The sequence below is a fragment of the Cetorhinus maximus genome, chromosome 1 (genome assembly GCF_964194155.1).
Source record: "Cetorhinus maximus chromosome 1, sCetMax3.hap1.1, whole genome shotgun sequence".
Taxonomy (NCBI): domain Eukaryota; kingdom Metazoa; phylum Chordata; class Chondrichthyes; order Lamniformes; family Cetorhinidae; genus Cetorhinus; species Cetorhinus maximus.
The window spans coordinates 246,168,731-246,188,517 of record NC_135879.1 but is presented as its reverse complement, the minus strand read 5'-3'; the positions used below and the strand labels follow the sequence as shown (position 1 = coordinate 246,188,517).

At 47.3% G+C, this 19,787-nt stretch overlaps 1 protein-coding gene across 1 annotated transcript in view; it reads right to left on the bottom strand.

Moving 5' to 3' along the window:
* LOC144688623 (disintegrin and metalloproteinase domain-containing protein 12-like) overlaps positions 1-19,787 on the bottom strand; it is an 812,806-nt gene that overhangs the window by 753,915 nt on the left and 39,104 nt on the right. The window contains exon 4 of the mRNA XM_078555419.1: positions 13,495-13,573. Within this exon, the coding sequence (XP_078411545.1) occupies positions 13,495-13,573 (79 nt within the window). The remainder of the gene's footprint in view (positions 1-13,494; positions 13,574-19,787) is intronic.

Below are 19,787 nucleotides of genomic sequence, written 5' to 3'. Positions count from 1 at the left end.
CAAATTGCAAATCATTGTGATAGCTTGGCCAAGTTTCCCTTTAGGATTTGGTCAGCCTGGCAATTGCCACCTGCTATATCATAACAATATTTAAAGTGCAGATGCACGCACACCTCTCAGTGCTTCCAGCCCAGGATAGCTGCACAGGCAACATGGCCCCAAAAGGCATGAAGATTGCAATCCCCACCCGTCCCCGCCCCCACCCCCGGCCCGATTCAGTGACATGTCTCTGGAATGTCCTTTGGATGACATGGAGGCCAATCGCGATGCCTGCTACCCCACTCTGGGTGAAGACCAACAAGCAAGGTCACCAATCCAGCATGGGAGACGGTGGCAGCAGTGGTCAGTGCCAACACCCTGCAAATGCCAATGCCACCCAATGCCAAAAGAGGATGAATGATCTCCTCCGTACCGCCAGGGTAAGTCATTCTTTTCATCACTCTCAACTCACACACTCACATAGCCATCACACATCCACAGGGATCTTACTCACTGCCAGTTCAAGGGACATCACCATTCATTCTCCCACACACACCTTCATTGTTCTCAACCTGTCCGTGGGACCATTCATCACCCACATATGCCAGAGGTCTCTATCTGTATTCATGCAGGACACGCTGGCACACAACAAAAGGGAGAGGTCATAGACTGGTGGAAAAATGCCTGAAATCAAGATCCTCACGGAGGACAAGTCATCAAGGAGGGCCAGCGAAGATCTGGACCATTCCTGTATTGACGGTGAGGCTGGTGTTTCTCTACCAAGTGAGGGTCCAGCAGAGCAGCATCCATCAGACAACCATGCCGCGAGTGATGTGTCCTGTTTCACAGGCCACTGCCATGCAGTAATTATCTCTCCTTGCTTTCACAGGCACATCTGGGAAACAACTGAGGGAGTCCAAGAACCAGGTCCTTGACTCAAGCCCTGAAGGCACCTCAGAAGAGGAATTTGCTGAAAGCCTCATTGAAGTCCTGTCCCAGCATGCACCCACACCCTTCACCAGCGCAGAGACACACACCTCGGTGGGACCTAGCTTCAGAGCAGCCACGGGTTCACAATCTGGTGAGCACATCGCACTGTCTGATCCACAACAGGCAGCAGCAGAGACTTTCCAGGTTTCTGGCACTCGGAGGACTGCTGGAGGCCAGATATTTGTGAGTCTGAATCAGATGATGAGCCTCTGGGCTCAGTCATACCTCAGTTGCTGGAGCTGCAAAGGCAAGCTCAGGAACACCAGGAAGAGATGTCCACTGCACTCCTCAGATTGCAAGGCATAATGGAGGAGTCCATCTGCCTTCAGTCTGAGTTGATAACGCCAGCATGCCAACGCACCGAGGTCAACACTGGTAGCATGGAGACCTCGGTCCAGGACATTGGTCCTGCACTGCTGCATGGGCTTCCAACGGTGTCAAAGCAAGAGGGGTGCAGGGCAGCTTGATCTACTCCAGGTTCCCCTTCTCCTCAAGGAGTCAGTCAGGGCCTTCAGGCACCCATAGGGAGGAGGATCAGCAGGTGCACACCCCAGGGCCATCCACCCAGGTGACTCCGGGAGTGTCCGGCCCATTCGAATCCCCTCTTCCTGTGACCCCAGCAAATCCAGCTCCACAGGCCGAGGAGGGTGCCCCTGCCATATTGCAGGACCCTGATAGCAGGCCTGGACCCTCAGGTGTGGAACCTTGGTCCCTGCACAAGATGAAGGCAGGTTTCTCAGTCCAAGGCCCCTTCCCTGTCCTTTGTGCAACCTTTCCACCATACTGATGGTGCGCCTTCACTGTCACTGGTCACATAAGTCATGTATAGAGCTCGATGGGGCTTATCATTGCTCCTGGGATGGCGGCACAGAGTTTTTCATTCTCTCTGTGTGCTCCCAGCGCCTTTGAGATGTGCTGGCCCTGTCATCCCAGCAGCATCCGTGCCCGGTGACAGTGTGGTCCTGAAGGGTTCAGCTCACAAAGGATGCCATGGGATCAAGACAAGTTAAAGTTTCCCTGCTGCATCTCCATGATATGACCCTGTTCACAGAGCACAAGCAAGATGCCATCAGCCAACAGGAGTCAAACATTCACATCAGCTATGTGAAGATCTATGGAGTATCCCCACTGCATGTTGTCATTATCCTCCTGGGATGAAGGGACTATGAGAACCCACTGTGGCTCCATGACAGGAGCCTTATCACAGAGGGTATGTGCACTGCCATCAGCCGGACAGGAGTCAAACGTCCGCAGATACAATGTGAGGACCTACAGTGTCTCCTCACTGCATGTCATCATCATCCTCCACAAATTTATCAGCTATGAGGGTTTCCCTAGCACCCCTGCCTCATTTGGCCAGTGTAATGGCCTCATCACTGTCATCCTCACCTTCAAGGACCTCCTCACCCTCAGCCCCATCAACATCCTCCTCAACGGAGGAGACGTGCTGCTCCTCCATCTCCTCTTCAGCCAGCTCCTCTCTCTGTTGCAGTGCCAGTTTGTGAAGGGTGCAGCAGGCGACGATGATGCGTGACACCCTCTGTGGGCTGTACTGCAGGGCTCCACCAGGCTTGTCCAAGCACCAGAGCTTCATTTTCAACATTGCAATGGTTTACACCAAGGCGCAAGTTGCAGCACGAGCCTCATTGTACCATTCTCTGCTGCAGTCTAAGGCAACCGCACAATGGTCATCAGCCATTTCCTCTGCAGGTAGCCCTTGTCCCCGGGGAGCCAACCCTTCAGCCGCTGAGGACCCTGGAAGGCGTCAGGGATCTGAGACCTACTGAGGATATAGGAGTCATGGATACTCCCTGGGAACCTGCAGGATACCTTTGTGTTTTTTTAATTCATTTATAGGATGTGGGCATCACTGGCTAGGCCAGCATTTATTGCCCATCCCTAATTGCCCTTGAGAAAGTGGTGGTGAACTGTCTTCTTCAATTGCTGCAATCTCTGTGGTGTAGGTACACCGACAGTGCTGTTAGGGAGGGAGTTCCAGGATTTTGACCCAGTGACAGTGAAGGAATGGCAATATATTTCCAAGTCAGGATGGTGAGTGACTTGGAGGGGAACTTCCAGGTGGTGGTGTTCCCATCTATCTGCTGCCTTCTAGCTGGTAGTGGTCACGGGTTTGGAAGGTGCTGTCTAAAGGACCTTGGTGAGTTTCTGCAGTGCATCTTGTAGATGGTACACACTGCTGCTACTGTGCGTCAGTGGGGAAAGGAGTGAATGTTTGTGGAAGGGTTGCCAATCAAGCGGGCTGCTTTGTCCTGGATGGTGTGGAGCTTCTTTAGTGTTGTTGGAGCTGCACTGATCCAGGCAAGTGGAGAGTATCCCATCACAGTCCTGACTTGTGCCTTGTAGATGGTGGACAGGCTTTGGGGAGTCAGGAGGTGAGTTACTCGCCACAGGATTCCTAGCCTCTGACCTGCTCTTGTAGCCACAGTATTTATGTGGCTAGTCCAGTTCAGTTTCTGGTCAATGGTAATCCCCAGGAAGTTGATAGTGGGGGATTCAGTGATGGAAATTATATTAAATGTCAAGGGGTGATGGTTAGATTCTCTCTTGTTGGAGATGGTCATTGCCTGGCACTTTTTGGTGTGAATGTTACTTGCCACTTGTTGGCCAGGGTCATGCTGCATTTGCACATGGACTGCTTCAGTATCTGAGGAGTCGCAAATGGTGCTAAACATTGTACAATCGTCAGCGAACATCCCCACTTCTGACCTTATGATGGAAGGAAGGTCATTGATGAAACAGCTGAAGATGGTAGGTCCTAGGACACTACCCTGAGGAACTCCTGCAGTGATGTCCTGGAGCTGAGATGATTGACCTCCAACAAACATAACTATCTTCCTTTCTGCTGGGTATGACTCCAACCAGTCAAGAGTTTCCCACCTGGTTCCCATTGACTCCAGTTTTGCTAAGGACTCCTTGATGTCACACTCGGTCAAATGCGGCATTGATACCAAGGGCAATCACTCTGACCACACCTCTGGAGTTAAGCTCTTTTGTCCATGTTTGAACTAAGGCTGCAATGAAATCAGAAGCTGAGTGACCCTGGCAGAACCCAAACTGAGCATCAGTGAGTACATTATTGCTAAGCAAGTTCCACTTGACAGCACTGTTGATGACCCCTTCCATCACTTTACTGATGATCGAGAGTAGACTAATGGGGGCAGTCATTGGCTCAGTTGGACTTGTCCTGCTTTTTGTGTGAAGGACATACCTGGGCATTTTTCCGCATAGCTGGGTAGATGCCAGTGTTGTAGCTGTACTGGAACAGCTTGGCTAGGGACGCAGCAAGTTCTGGAGCACAAGTCTTCAGTACTATTGCCTGAATATTGTCAGGGCCCAAAGCCTTTGCAGTATCCAGTGCCTTCAGCCATTTCTTGATATCACATGGAGTGAATTGAATTGGCTGAAGGCTGGCATCTGTGATTTATACATTTCTTTCCTTTCTGGCACAAAAACAGCAGAAAAAGCGACCCAACAATGGCTAACAGAAGAAATTAAGCATAATATTAGATCCAAAGAGGAGTCATATAAATTTGCTAGAAAAAGTAGCAAGCCTGAGGATTGGGAGCAGTTCAGAATTCAACAAAGTAGGACCAAGAGACTGATTAAGAGGGAAAAATAGAGCATGAGAGTAAACTTGCAGGGAACATAAAAGCAGACTGTGAAAGCTTCTATGAGTATGTAACAAGAAAAATATTAGTGAAGACAAATGTCGGTCCCTTACAGTCTGAAATGGGAGAATTTATAATAGAAAACAAGAAAATGGCAGAGCAATTAAAAAACTACTTTAGTTCTGTCTTCATGGAGGAAGACACGAATAACTTCCCAGAAATACTAGCGAACCAAGGGTCAAGTGAAAAGGAGGAATTGAAGGAAATTAGTATTACTAAAAAAATAGTGCTGGAGACATTAACGGGACTGAAAGCTGATAAATCCCCAGGGCCTGATAATCTACATCCCAGGGTACTAAAGCAGGTGGCCACGGAAATAGTGGATGTGTTGGTTGTCATCTTCCAAAATTCTGTAGATTCTGGAACAGTCTCAGCAGGTTGGAGGGTGAAAAATGTAACCCCACTATTTAAAAAAGGAGGGAGGGAGAAAACAGTGAATTACAGACCAGTTAACCAGTAGTCAGCAACATACTCGGGTCTTTTATAACTTAGAAAACATCAACGGGATTAGACAAAGACAACATGGATTTATGAAAGGGAAATCATGTTTGACAAACCTACTGGAGTTTTTTGAGGACATAACTAGGAGAATAGATAAGGGAGAACCAGTGGATGTGGTGTATTTGGATTTTCAGAAAGCTTTTGATAAGGTCCCACATAAGAGGTTAGTGTGTAAAATTAAAGCACATGGGACTCGGGGTAATACATTGGCGTGGATTGAGAATTGGTTAGCAGACAGGAAACAAAGAGTTAGAATACTTGGTCTTTATCGAAGTGACAGGCAGTGACTAGTGCGGTACCGCAGAGATCAGTACTTGACCCCCAGCTATTCACGATACATATCAATGATTTGGATGAGGGAACCAAATGTAATATTTCCAAGTTTGCTGACAACACGAAACTTGGTGGGAATGTGAGCAATGAGGAGGGTGTTAAGAGGCTTCAAGGCAATTTAGACAGGTTGAGTGAGTAGGCAAATGCATGGCAGATGCAGTATAATGTGGATAAATGTAAGGTTATCCACTTTGGTAGCAAAAACAGGAAGGCAGATTATTATCTGAATGGCTATAAATTGAGAGAGGGGAATGTGAAACGAGACCTGGGTGTCCTCGTACACCAGTCGCTGAAGGTAAGCATGCAGGTGCAGCAGGTGGTAAAGAAGGCAAATGGTATGTTGGCCTTCATAGCCAAAGGATTCGAGTACAGGAACAGGGATGTCTTGCTGCAATCGCGAAGATGGCGTCCATGACCTCATGGATGCATTTGTGCATGGAGGCTTGTGATATTCCACAGAGGTCACCTGTGGAGCCCTGAAAAGAGTCACTGGCATAAAAACTGAGCACCGCAGTCACTTTAACAGCTAACGGCAGTGGATGCGCTCCATGTCCCTATGGCACCAAACCCTGCAGCAGGTGGTAGATGTGACCGCCCAGTTCCCAAAACATGCGCAGGCTTTGGCGATATTGGTTCTGGGTCAGCTACAGGAATTACAAGCACCCTCTGTATACCCTGGGTCTAGCTAGGCGCCAGCAAGTGACAGCTCTCTGTGGCTCTTCAGCAGCATGCATGGGAGCCCCGGCTGTCCCTTCTTCCGAAGGGTGCTGCTCCTACCTCTGCCCAGCCGGACCCCTCCGTCGCTCTCTTCTCCCTTTTCTCTGCTACTGTAAGCAATAAGGCATACAGCTAGATCACCAGGCTCCATGCTCCTGATGTACTCCTGCAGGATGAACGAGAGAGACATGTGGGTTAGCTTCAGTGTGCTAAGAACCTCTCTTGGCTAAGTCTGAAGGCCCCAGAGGGTGCTGGCCACCAATTGAATGGCCAGAGTTTGGTGCACCGCATGGCTACCCGAAACCCCAGCCTCCTCTGCCCCACTCCACCTGACCGATTGGCAGCAGCTTTGCCCACTGGACTGCACGCTGTGCTCTCAGCTCAGGCACAGGCATTCTCCTAACCTGCACTGCAAACTGCACTGTTAGCTTGAACCATGGGGTGGACTGGTCCAAACCGGAATGATTACATTACAAGGGGCTGTGAGCGCCTCCACCAGTGACTGCTCCACAGCCAGCTTTCACAAGGAGATTGTACAACGTGCCCAGTCATCCAATTGCTCTAGAGTCCACTATAATGCTCATTAGTTTGCAGTCTATGCCCAAGGGGTGAAAAGCTCTGGAGCATTTGGTGGCACTTTCAGACCTCTGCGTTGCTTGAGTGGGCAGATAAGCTAGAGGCCCGACTCCAAGCTTGTCAATGTGACTGTGCTTGAACTGTCTCAGCTGCAGAGGAGGAATGGTCACTTCATACAAGGTTTCCATAATGTGTGGCCGCTTCCCTTCCCCTCAACCCAACCGCATGTGCTTGTGCATCGCCATCAACCACAGTGCAGCCCTTGCACCCCCACAACTCGCCTCAGCCACAGTGCAGCCCTTGCACCCCCACAACTCGCCTCAGCCACAGTGCAGCCCTTGCACCCCCACAACTCGCCTCAGCCACAGTGCAGTCCTTGCCCCGGCACCACACTGTCAGCCAACCGTGAAAATGCAGCTTGCCTGTGCCCTCACCTGAATGCGCAGGTCCAAAAGGCAGCCCTCACAAGCACTGCGCAACGTTAGTGTGCACTCACGTCCGAGTTCCCCTCCAAGTGCAGCTCACCAGGTACACACTTTATAAATGTTGTTGTGAAGCTGGTGAGCAATCACTCTGAGGTGCTCGGATGATCCATTGTGGGGCGATGATTTCAGCTAGTTTGGATCATAATAACATGCAGATGTGTTATAATGAAGTTCCCAATGTGCAGTAGCGGGAAACACGGCCCGCCATTAACGGACGGAGCAAACGATTGAAAACTGCTTTCACAACGTTGTGAGACCAATTATTGGTCTTCCCGCCCTATTGTCCACTCGCACTCGCCATGACACCCGACGCTAGCGGGCACAGAAAATTAGCCTAACATCGGTTGTTGGGGGAGTTCTGGAATCTATTATTAAGGAAGACTTAAATTGCACTTAGAAAAGCATATTATGATTCAAACAAGTAAACATGGTTTTACTCAAGGAAAATCCTATTTGACAAATTTATTAAGTTTTTTTGAGGATGTAACTGGTAGGGTAGATAAAGAGGAAACAGTAGCAGTAGTTTATCTGGATTTCCAGAATGCATCCAAAAGGTGAGCAAGATAAAGGCTCAATGAGTTGGGGTAATATGATAGATAGCATGGATAGAGGATTAGTTAATGGACAAGAAGCAGAGAGTGGTCATAAACAGGCATTTTCAAGTTGGCAGACACTGTATAGTGGAATGTTCTGTTGAAGAGTTATACGGACTCGAAACGTTAACTGTGTTCCTCTCCGCAGATGCTGTCAGACCTGCTGAGTTTTTCCAGGTATTTTTATTTTTGTTTTGGATTCCCAGCATCCGCAGTTTTTTGCTTTTAACTGAATAGTGGAGTTCCACAAGGATCACTGCTGGGGCCTCAGCTATTTACAATCTATTGTTATGATCCTTGTTCAGATCCCAGGTTGTTGTGGGAGATCTGGTTAAGGACAAATAATGTTTTGTTTAAAGTAGATAAAGTTGGAGATTCAAGACACGTACTAAGTGAATAAAGACACGAGATTTCATGGGTTTGGAACAAACAAAAATAAACTTTGCTATACAAGTTCAGAAAGATAAAACATTTCACAATACCTTATATCTTATACTTACCCTGAATGTTAGAGCGTAAGGTACATGTGAACTAACAGGAGGGCTGTGGTCCAACACACCACACTACAAAATAAATGACAGATGCAACCTAAGAAGATTCCATGGATTTCTCAACAACCCACCCAGACATTTGTCACATTGTGAGCCAACCAATCTCACTGAAGCTTTGTCTTTCTCATGAGGGTTTCCAATCTCCACATCTGAAGATCTCGTCTTCAAATTCTCTCTAAAATTTGCCTGGATGGATTTACTGACGGCCAATCTCACCTTCTGAGATTCCTCTCCCCTGGATTTCCGAATACACTCATGCTTCATCTTCCAAGCACAATTTCAGATCTTCAGCCATGTCAAGCACAACACCACTGCTCCAAAGGGGTGCCTTTGCCCCCATAGCCCACAGCATGGGGGTCACCAATCTTCAGCTACCTTTTCGGATTTTTAGGACGTCTCTCAAGCTCACTTTGCTTCAAGCCTGCTCCCTGCAGCTCTTTCTTTAACTTGGAGCCTATTTCTCTGCTCCTTTCTTTCAACTTAACAGGACCTATTTTTGATCCCTGTCTTTGTTACTCACCTGGGATTTCCTTCTGGGACCTCTCCCTGTCCGCCTCCCTGGTCTGGGACCTTCTCCCTGTCCCCCTCCCATGTCCTGCTCCCTGGGACACCTACTTGGTGATGGCACTCCATATCAGGTCATCTGATCTGCCTGTTCACACTGTTTCCTCTTCTTTTCTCCTGCACAGCTGCGCAGGGCCAGTCCTCGGCCTGAAGACATTAAAAAAAAAACTGAGCATGTGCGGCCATTTCCTGGCCGCCGTGTGCGCAGAAAGCCCGAGGTTCATCAGGAATCGGAGTTCCCGGCCTCTGAGGTAAGTATTTGAGTTTCTTAACACTATATTAATGACTTAGATGAAGAGATAGAAAGTAAAGTATCAAAGTTTGCTGATGATACCAAGAAGTTAAGCTGCGGGGTGGATACAGAGAGGCTGCAAAGAGATACAGACAGGTTAAGTGAGTGGGCAATGAGAAGGCAGATGGAGTATAATGTAGGGAAGTGTGAATTATTCACTTTAGCTGTAGAGTAGAAAAGCAGAATATTTTTGAAATGGTGCAAAACTTGTAAATGTTGATGTTTACAGAGACTTGGGTGTATTCATACAAGGAACACAGGGAGTTAGCAAGCAGCTACAACAAGCAATTAGAAAGGCAAATGGAATGTTGACTGTTTTATTCATCCATGGGATGTGGGCTTCACTGGCTGGGCCAGCATTTACTGCCCATCCCTAATTGCCCTTGAGAAGCGGTGGTGAGCTGCCTTCTTAAACCACTGCAGTCTATGTGGTGTAGGTGCCTTTATTGACATGTTTTTAGCAATTTGATACAACTGAGTCACTTGCTAAGCCATTTCAGAGAGCATTTAAGAGTCAACCACATTGCTGTGGGTCTGGAGTCACATGTAGGCCAGACCAGGTAAGGACAGCAGATTTCTTTCCCTAAAGGGGCATGAGTGAACCAGATGGGTTTTTACAACAATCTCATTTAATTTACTTTTAATTCCAGATATTTGTTGAATTTAAATTCCACTATCTGCCGTGGTGGAATGCGAACCCAGGTCCCCAGAGCATTACCCTGAGTCTCTGGATTACTATCCAGTGACAATACCACTACACCACTGCCTCGCCCTCAAGGGGACTGGAGCATAGGAATAAAGAATTCTTGCTATAATTGTACAGGGTTTTGGTGAGACCACATCTGGAATACTGTGTGCAGATTTGGTCTCCACATTTAAGAAAGAAGATACTTGCACTGTGGGCAGTACTGCAAAAGCTCACTAAGCTGGCCCCTGGGATGTGGAGGGGATTGTCCTATGATGAGTGCACGCTTCATAATCTCCTTGAGGTGCAGAGCTACCTCAGGGAGATGAAGAGACTGAGTAAATTGGGTATATATTCTCTGGAGTTTAGAAGAATGAAAGACAATCTCACTGAAACTTCAAGGATTGTGAAGGGGCTTTGATAGGGTAGATCCTGAGAGATTGTTTCCGTTAGTTGGGAATCTAATACACAGAGGCACCATCTCAGCATAAGGGGTCGATCATTTAGGACTGAGATAAGAAATAACAGAATTATAGAACATTTATAACACAGAAAGAGACCACTTGGCCCATCGTGTCTGTGCCAGCTGAAAAATGAGCCACCCAGCCTAATCCCAGCATTTGGTCCGTGGCCCTGCAGGTTATGGCACTTGAGGTGCATATCCAGGCACTTATTAAATGAATTGAGAGTTTCTGCCTCCACTATCCTTTCAGGCAGTGAGTTCCAGACCCCCATAACCCTCTGGGTGAAAAAATATTCTTCATCTCCCCTCCAATCACTTTAAACCTATGCCCCTGAGTCACTGACCTCCATGCTAAAGTAAATAGGCTCTTTCCATCCACTCCCCAGGTCCCTCACAATTTTGCACGTCTTAATTAAGTCTCCCTTCAGCCTGTTCTAAGAAGAACAACCCCAGCCTATCCAACCTTTCTTCATAGCTGCAATTCTCCAGTCCTGGCAACATCCTCGTCAATCCGCTCTGTACCCTCTCTAATGCAATTACATCCTTTCTGTAATGAGGCAATCAGGACTGCATTCAGTACTCAGGTTGTGGCCTAACTAGCATTTTACATACTTCCAGCATAACCTCCCTGCTCTTATATGTCTTGGCTAATAAAAGAAAAGATCCCATATGCCTTCTTATCCACCTGTCCTGCGACCTTCAGGGGTCTGTGGACATTCACTCCGAAGAGTGGGTTATATTAGACTTGGTATTGTGTAATGAGGCAGGATTAATTAATGACTTCAGAGTAAAGGCAACCTGAGGGAGCTGCAACCACAATATGGTTGAATTTTATATCCAGTTCAAAAGGGAGAAGAATGGATCTAAGACTAGATGAAAGGGCATGAAAGCTGAGCTAGCTGAAGTGAACTGGGATACTAGGCTCGGGGATAGATCAATAGAGAAGCAGTGGCAGACATTGAAGGGGATATTTCAGAATACTCATAATAAGTATATTCCTACCGTAAAGAAAAATTCAAAGGGTACAACCCACCATCTGTGGTTAACTAAAGAAGTTAAGGAAAACATCAAACTTAAGGGGAAAGCATACAACTCCGCAAAGATAAATGGCAGGTCAGACGACTGGTCAGAAATATAAAGAACAGCAGAGACTGGCTAAAGGGTTAATCAGAAGAAAGATATTAGAGCATGAGAGGAAGCTAGCTATAAATGTAAAAACGGATAGCAAGAGTTTCCATAGGTATTTAAAAAGGAAAGGAGTAAGTAAAGTGAGTGTTGGTCCTCGAGAGACTGACAGAGGGGAGTTAATAGTAGAAAATAAGGAAATGGCAGATGAAATGAACAAATATTTTGCTTCTGTCTTCACTATAGAGGATACAAAAAACATTCCAGTAATAGCTGTAAATCAGGAGGTGGAAGGGCGAGGGGAACTTGGTGAAATTACAATTACTAGGGAAGCGGTACTGGACAAACTGATGGAGCTGCGGGCTGACAAGTCTCCAGGTCCTGATGGACTTCATCCTAGGATTTAAAAGAGGTGGCTAATGAGGTCGTACATGTGTTGGTATTAATGTTCCAAAATTCCCTTGATTCTGGAAAGGTTCCATCAGACTGGAAAGTAGCAAATATTCTATTCAAGAAGGGAGGGAGGCAGAAAACAGGAAACTATAGGCCAGTTAGCTTGAATTGATCATTAAGGAGGTTATAGCTCAGCACATAGAGATCTTCAAGGTAATTGGGAAGAGTCAACATGGTTTTGTGAAAGGGGAATCATGTTTAACCAATTTTTTGGAGTTCTTTGAAGGAGGAACATGTTCTGTACATGCGCTGTGGATAAAGGGAAGTTTGTAGACATGCTGTACTTGGATTTCCAGAAGGCATTTGATAAATTTGCAGATGACACAAAGGAGGAAAGTTGTTGTGAAGAGGACAGAAGGAGGTTGCAGATGGATATAGATAGGTTGAGTAGTGGGCAGATGGAGTATAATGTAGGGAAAATATTAAGTTTTCCACTTTGGCAGGAAAAATAAAAAAGCAGAGAATTACATAAACGGAGAATGGCTGCAGAAATCCGCAGTGCAGAGGGATCTGGGCGTTCTAGTACATGAGTCACAAAAAGTTAGTGTGCAGGTACAGCAAGTAATCAAGAAGGCTAATGTAATGCTATCCTTTATTACGAAAGGAATTGAACATAAAAGTAAGGATATTACGCTTCAGTTATACAGGACATTGGTGAGATGACATCTCAAATATTGCGTGTAGTATTGGTCTGCTTATTTAAGGAAGGATATAAATGCGTTGGATGCAGTTCAGAGGAGGTTTCATGATTGATGCCTGGGATGAGTGGGTTTTCTTATGAGGAAAGATTGGACAGACTGGGCTTGTTCCCACTGGAGTTTAGAAGAGCGAAGGGTGATTAGATTGATGTACACAAGATTCTAAATGGCCTTGACAAGGTGGATGTTGAAAGGATGTTTCCTCTTGTAGGTAAGTCCAGAACTAGGGGGCACTGTTTTAAAATTAGGGGTTGCCCTAATTGAGGGTCATGCGACTTTGGAACTCTGCCTCAGGAGGTGGCGGAGGCGGGGTCATTGAATATTTTTAAGGCAGTGATAGATAGATTCATGTTTGGCAAGGGAATCAAAGGTTATTGGACGTAGATGGTAATGTGGAATTCGAAACACAAACAGATCAACCATGATCTCATTAAATGTCAGAGCAGGTTCAATGGGCCGAATGGCCTACTTCTGCTCCTATTTCATATGTTCGTATGGATGTACTAATAAATGCACAGGACTGCCATATTTTTATGCATGCTAAAACTAAATTAGATTCCTGGCTGTTGAGAATAGCACCAAGTTAGGTTGCAATGTCTTCATTGTTGAATACATTCTGACAATCAGTGCCTCGCGAATATCTGAGGAATAGAGACAGGGGGCGAGGTAAAGGAGTGGCCCTGACACCCATGGAGCTCCATAGAATCATCACCCGTCAGAGGGATGGGGAGGAAAGAGGAGAAAAATGAAAAAAATTCAATGGATGTCAGTCTGGTTTCAGTTTGCAAGAGATTGCTCACCAGTTTAGTGTCGTTCTCTGTCACCAGAGTCCCGTTTGAATCATAGTGTGAAACCTGGAACCCTATCGGCAAGAGGAAGCTGTGGGAAAAAAACAGAAAGGAATAAGAATTAAAGCGAACGGCAAAGTCACTCAGCACCGCTCTATGCAGTTAGGCACACACTATCTAAAGCTATGGATCAGATACTGAGCCAGGGAGGCCACCATCCTGTATTTTACGGGATCATCCCGTAAATTTCCAATTTGTCCGATATTTCGTATGTTGGCTTCCCAAGACGCCGTTTGTCCCATATTTGGCCAGGCAGTAACAGGAAGACTGCTCAGACTCTTTCTTACCACTGCCCGAGCATCTTTGGTGTCTGCGCGTGTGCACTGCGCTGCTGTATATGCACAGCCCACACAGCACAGGCCAGAAGAGCAGGAGGACTGGCCAGCCTTTGCTCTCTCAGGAGGTTCTCTCAGCAGGTGGGTGGTTGGGGGCACCTGGCAGCAGGAGTTGATCCAGCAGCAGGCCCAAGTTGGAGGGGGTGGTGTCTGGTATCTAGCAGGCCTGACAGTGAGGGGGTGGGGAGGAGGTGGGATGAGGGTAGGATCTGGAAGGCCTAAGGGTGGGGGACAGGGGTTGCTGGGTTTGTGGCGGGAGGGGGCTTAATAGGAGGGGCTTCTGAACAAATAGGGAGGGAGGTTGGAAAGAGGGGGGGGCTACTGAATGAATGAGTGAGTGTGAGTGTGGGGCAAAAGGGTTTGGGAGAGGGGCTTCTGAATGAGTTAGTGGGGGGAAGAAGTTTGGGAAGAGGGACTGCTGAGTGAGTGGGGCTAGGGATAGGGGAGAAGGGCTTCTGAGTATGTCTGTTGGGAAGGTGATTTGGGCAGCAGTGTGTGTGTTTGTGCATTATGGAGCAACGTGGATGTCTGGGATCAGCACGGAGCCTGGAGGGAGCAGTGTGCACATCGCCAATGGGGTCAAGGAGGCAGACTATAAGTAAAGTATTTTATGTGTAGAATTTTTCAAAAGCATAGTTTTGTATTTAGGCAACTGTTTTGGCATCCTTGACCATGTTGGGCTACGTATGCTACACGCCATTCCCTTGAGCTCCTTCCGGCCCCATTCTCGCCAGCCGGCTACTCCCGCCCCCATCGAAATTCCCTTATTTTTTTCCATCAGAGTTGGTCATCTTGTGCTGAACGTTAAATCTCAAAACGGCAACACAACAATAGAAACAACCGAACAAGGCTGAATTATCAAATAGAAATTTTCCTTGAAACCAGTTCAAGTCTTCGTGCTCCTGATCCAGGACAAGTTCCCATTTTAGAATTATTGTTCTGGGGAATATCTGATTTTGGTGAAATGTTCATTTTTATATCAGACTGCCTTGCTCTGGGTTGCTGCATGTGTAAGAAAGAAAAAGAAAGAAGGGCTTGCATTTATATAGCGTTTTTCAAGACCACAGGACTCTAAACCTGCTTTAAAGTACTTCGTGAAGTGTAAACACTGTCATACAGCAAGAGACATGACAGCCAGCATGTGCTCAACAAGCTCTCACAAACAGCAATGTGATCATGACGAGATAATTAGTCTTTTTGTGATGTTGGTTGAGGGATAAATATTACCCTGGATGCCAGGGATAACTCCCTTGCTCTTCTTCTATATAAATAGTGCCATGGAATCTTTTACATCCACCTGAGCAGGCAGGTGGTGGCCGCAGTTTAGCATTTTATCTGAAAATCAGCGTCTCCCACAGTGCTGCGTGCCCTGAGTACTGCACTGGAGTATCAGTTTTGATTTTTGTACCCAAGCCCTGGAGTGTGATTTGAGCCCAGAACCTTGTGATTCAGAGGCAACTGAGCCACGACTGACATTAGTGTAGTCAGTCTTGTAATGTAGAAAATGTGTAATTTGTAATGTGTACATCATCATTGTGCTAATAAGTGTACCCTGGATAAAATTAAACTCTTTTCACCTTGTACCTGGTTACCTTTACTCCTTTACTGGAGCAATAGAGTTGCTAGGGGCTGGAGGTCTCTCTATAAAACCAACACTTTTTCATATAGGCCCAGGGTTTTCACGTCATCGGGCAGACTTGGCAGGGGGGGGAGCGGGAGCAGCCACAAAACAGAATGCCGCCCGCGATCAGGCCCCCACCGCAATTTCACGCTGGTTGTGAATTGCGCGCTACAGCGCTCAGCACTGCCAGGGTGGGGGTGGGAGGGGAGGAGAGTGAGCACGGAAGTTTGCGCATGTGTGCGGGTGCGCGCAGTAAAAACTTCCTCAGGGAGCTGAAGCAGGGACATGTTAGAAATTAGTTTGAAAATATGTCTTTTTTTTAATCACTGATCAAAACCTCATCCTGCCCGTTGATGAGGTTTAGCAAAAAATCCAAAGGCCGCCTGGCCGATTTGCTTGCAAAAAATTTATTTTAATTAGGACTTTAATAACCTTAATAGGCCGCTTAATAATTGTCGGCACTCCCGCGCATGCCCACTGCCCGAAATATCGCTCGAGTGCGCGATGAAGTCGGGACGCTCGCCTGGCGCCATCGCGCATCGTTTTACGCTCATTCGGACTGGGCACATACCCGCCCGACGAGCAAAGTATTCTTCCCATAGGGCTTGCTAAAAATAGAGGAAACTTATCCAGCAGGTGAGTTTATCCATGTGGATAGGCTCTATGTGCTGGGTAGAGTTACATCTGTCTGTGCTGATATTTGGTGGGCAGCAGTGCCTTGCGCAGGGCGTTGCCTTTGGAAGGGGCTCTATCCAGTAAGTGTGGTACGTGAATAAAGAATGTTATTTATTATGTGGAGAAACAGGGAAAGCTGGAATTGTTCTTTATAGAGCAGGCAGGTTCAAGTGAGATTTGAAACTACATGAACAGTTTTGATAATGAGAAATTGCTTCCAGTGGCAAAAGGGAAAGATAGGGGAGAGCATCCAAAAGCAAAACCCCTTGGATGGCAAAGTAACAATAAGTGTAAAGGAAAAAGAGGCGATTGACAAATGTCAGGTGCAAAAAGCAGTGAATAAACAGGAAATGTATGGAAAGTACAGGGGGAATTGAAAAGGTTCATATAAGAAACAGAAAGGTTATGAGAAAAGAATAGCGAGCAAGGTTAAGTTGAACCCTAAAACATTTTTAAAATATGTGGAGTGTAAAATTTCACTCCCTGCCATGCCCGATGGTGTGTTACTGCATGTGTGAAAGCACGCCGACTGGGTGGATTATGACTTCAAATAGCCTCTAAGGCTGATTTGATGGACGTTCTGCCAACTAGAAAGCTCGTCGAAACGTTAACTGATTTCTTCTCCGCCGATGCTGTCAGACTTGCTGAGTTTTTCCAGGTAATTCTGTTTTTGTTTTGTTTTGGATTTCCAGCATCCGCAGTAGCTTTTAGCTTTTTGTTTTTATATTAGAAAGCTCGTCTACCAGCAATGTGCAGGTACCTAAAATTCCAAATTGTGACTCCTCCTTCAAAAGGACCTATCACAGGGTGGGAAAGATGGCGGGACTATGGGCGGAAACATCCTAGTTTTGCATTAAGTGCGGTAGCGAGCGGGAAAAAGGACGTTTTACCCGCTGGTCGCAATGGTGGCTTTTCATGCCGTATCGTCCAATCCTGCCTCAACAATTATGCAACCACAGGAAACACACCGTTTCGCTGGTAGGTGGCCTCTGCATTGCTGACCACACCCTTACATCGCCGTTTCCTCACTCTGGGGGTCATATCTAAACTCCAGCTGCCCACACGGTTCTCAATGCTTGCAGCCCGAGACTGCTCCAGTGAAGATGGCTCTGAAAGGCAAGAAGAGTCCAGTGATCTGTCACTGGAATGTCTTTCAGAGGCCCTCCATGATGTCCTCCACCCCGCTCTGGCCGCAGGGGGCCCAGCAATCTCACCCCTCTAGCTTGGGAGGCGGTGGCAGTGGTGATCAGTGCCAACGCTGCACAGAAGGGGTGGCCATCCAATGCAGAAAGAGGATGAAAGATCTCATCCGTGCTGCCAGGGTAAGGCAACCATCTCATCACTCTAAACTCTCACACTCACAAGGCCCATCACACACTCACTGGCATCTCACTCACTGCCAGCTCAAGGGACATCACCACTCACTCTCACACACACACCCTCACATCTCCATCTGGCCTCATCTCCCCTGGAGACTGCCTCCTCAGCCCTCACCATCTTGAGGCCACTTGCACAGATCAGCATGTGCCCCACACACACCCTGGGATACCCACCTTCCCAGTACAGCCCTAGCCCTGTAGCCTCTTCCCTGACTGAGGCTACTTCTCCCTCTTGCTAAACAAGCCCTAGCCCTGCAACCAATGAAAAGCCACCTCCGCCTTATGGCTGGTCTGGTAGGTACAGACCTTTCCGTGAGCCTCCTAAAAGTGCTGTGGTGCTACCTGTGAAGCCCGGTGCCAATAACCGTGAGTGCTGCCTGAATCAAGGTGGGCAAACAAACCTCGAAGTCCTGAGCAAAGTGCAGCTCGCCAGGTGCACGACGCTTACATGCGGTTGTGAAACATGTCAGCGTGCAATCACGCCAAGGTTTTTATTAATTCATTTACGGGATGTGGGCTTCATTGGCTGGGTCAGCATTTATTGCCCATCCCTAGTTGCCCTTGAGAAGGCGGTGGTGAGTTGTCTTCTTGAACCATTGCACATGTGGTGTAGGTACACCCACAGTGCTGTTAGGGAGGGAGTTCCAGGATTTTGACCCAGCGACAGTGAAGGAACGGCGATATATTTCCAAGTCAGGGTGGTGAGTGACATGGACGGGAACTTCCAGGCGGTGGTGTTCCCGTCTATCTGCTGCCCAGGTCCTTCTATGCTCAGATGATCCAGCGTGGGGTGATGATTCTGATGAGCTGGGCTTATAATGATATGCAGATATATTACAATGAAGTTCCCGACATGCAGCCCCAGGAAACACGACCCTTCATTGACAGGCAGCGCGGACGGTTGCAAACTGGTTTCATGACGTTGTGAAACTGATTTTTGGCCTTCCTGCTATATTGTCCGCTCACACCTGCCATGATGCTCGATGCCAGTGGGCACAAAAAAACTCCACCATACGTTTCTCCTAAGATGTCATCCCCATCATCACTACTGCTACACAATTTTCAAGGGGGGGGTCTTTCCATCCCTCTCCTATGGACCATCACAAGATCCTCTTGGCCAAAATCCTGAAATAAAAGCCACCATTAAGAAGCTAGGACCCGAGGGCACAGCCTCAGAGTAAAGGGAAGACCTTTTAGAACAGAGATGAGGAGAAACTTCTTTAGCCAGAGAGTGGTGAATCTATGGAATTCATTACCACAGAAGGCTGTGGAGGCCAGGTCATTGAGTGTATTTAAGACCGAGTTAGATAGGTTCTTGATTGGTAAGGGGATCAAAGGTTACGGGGAGAAGGCAGGAGAATGGGGTTGAGAAACTTATCAGCCATGATTGAATGGCAGAGCAGACTCGAAGGGCCGATTGGCCTAATTTCTGCTCCTATGTCTTATGGTCTTATGGTCTTTCCATAACAATTTTATACAAGAACATATCTAATGTTACATACAAAACTAAACTATTGCCCCTTCTGTATTTCCTCAGTGCTGTATTGTGGGTGTGTAAGCCTAATGCTCCAACACAGTGCTACCCCCGTGGCTGTAACATATCCAGTGGATTACCTTGCAGGACAAATCCGACTAGTTCGAGCCTTGAAAACATGGCATCAGACTGCAGTACCTTGGCGTGGAAGGCAGCAGTGTGGCTAATGGGCTACAACAAAGCAACTCTGGGTATGTGAATACTGTCACCCTGAGAGAGGACAGTGGGTTCTTTCACCACACAGTCACTGCCATTCACCCGGGGACAATGCCTCAACAATACTTGTAATCAGTGAAGGCCGGATTGCTGAACTGCTGTGAGAGCGTGCATGCTCATTTGATCACTGAGATCCACATCTATGATGGAAGCTGTCTGAGCCTGCATGCACCAGGCATGGATCTGAAGGACATCACCGGGTTTTCACTGCAGCAATGAGAAATTGCTTACGCCTGTGTTGCAGTGGAAGCTGAGACAGCAGCCACAGACATCTCATCAGGGGTGGGTGCCGTGAAGCCTGCCACCACTTCCACATTTGAAAGTTTGGTCTCCGAGCTCTTGTGTGAAAGCCTGTGCCAAGTTGGAACCAAATTCCTCCATGTTCCTTGACATTAACAGCAGGCCTGTCTGGGAGGCCTATTAGTGCACCAAACACCTCAATGTGCATGCTCATTGGTTCTCTCCCCCACACCAAGCCCTCTAAA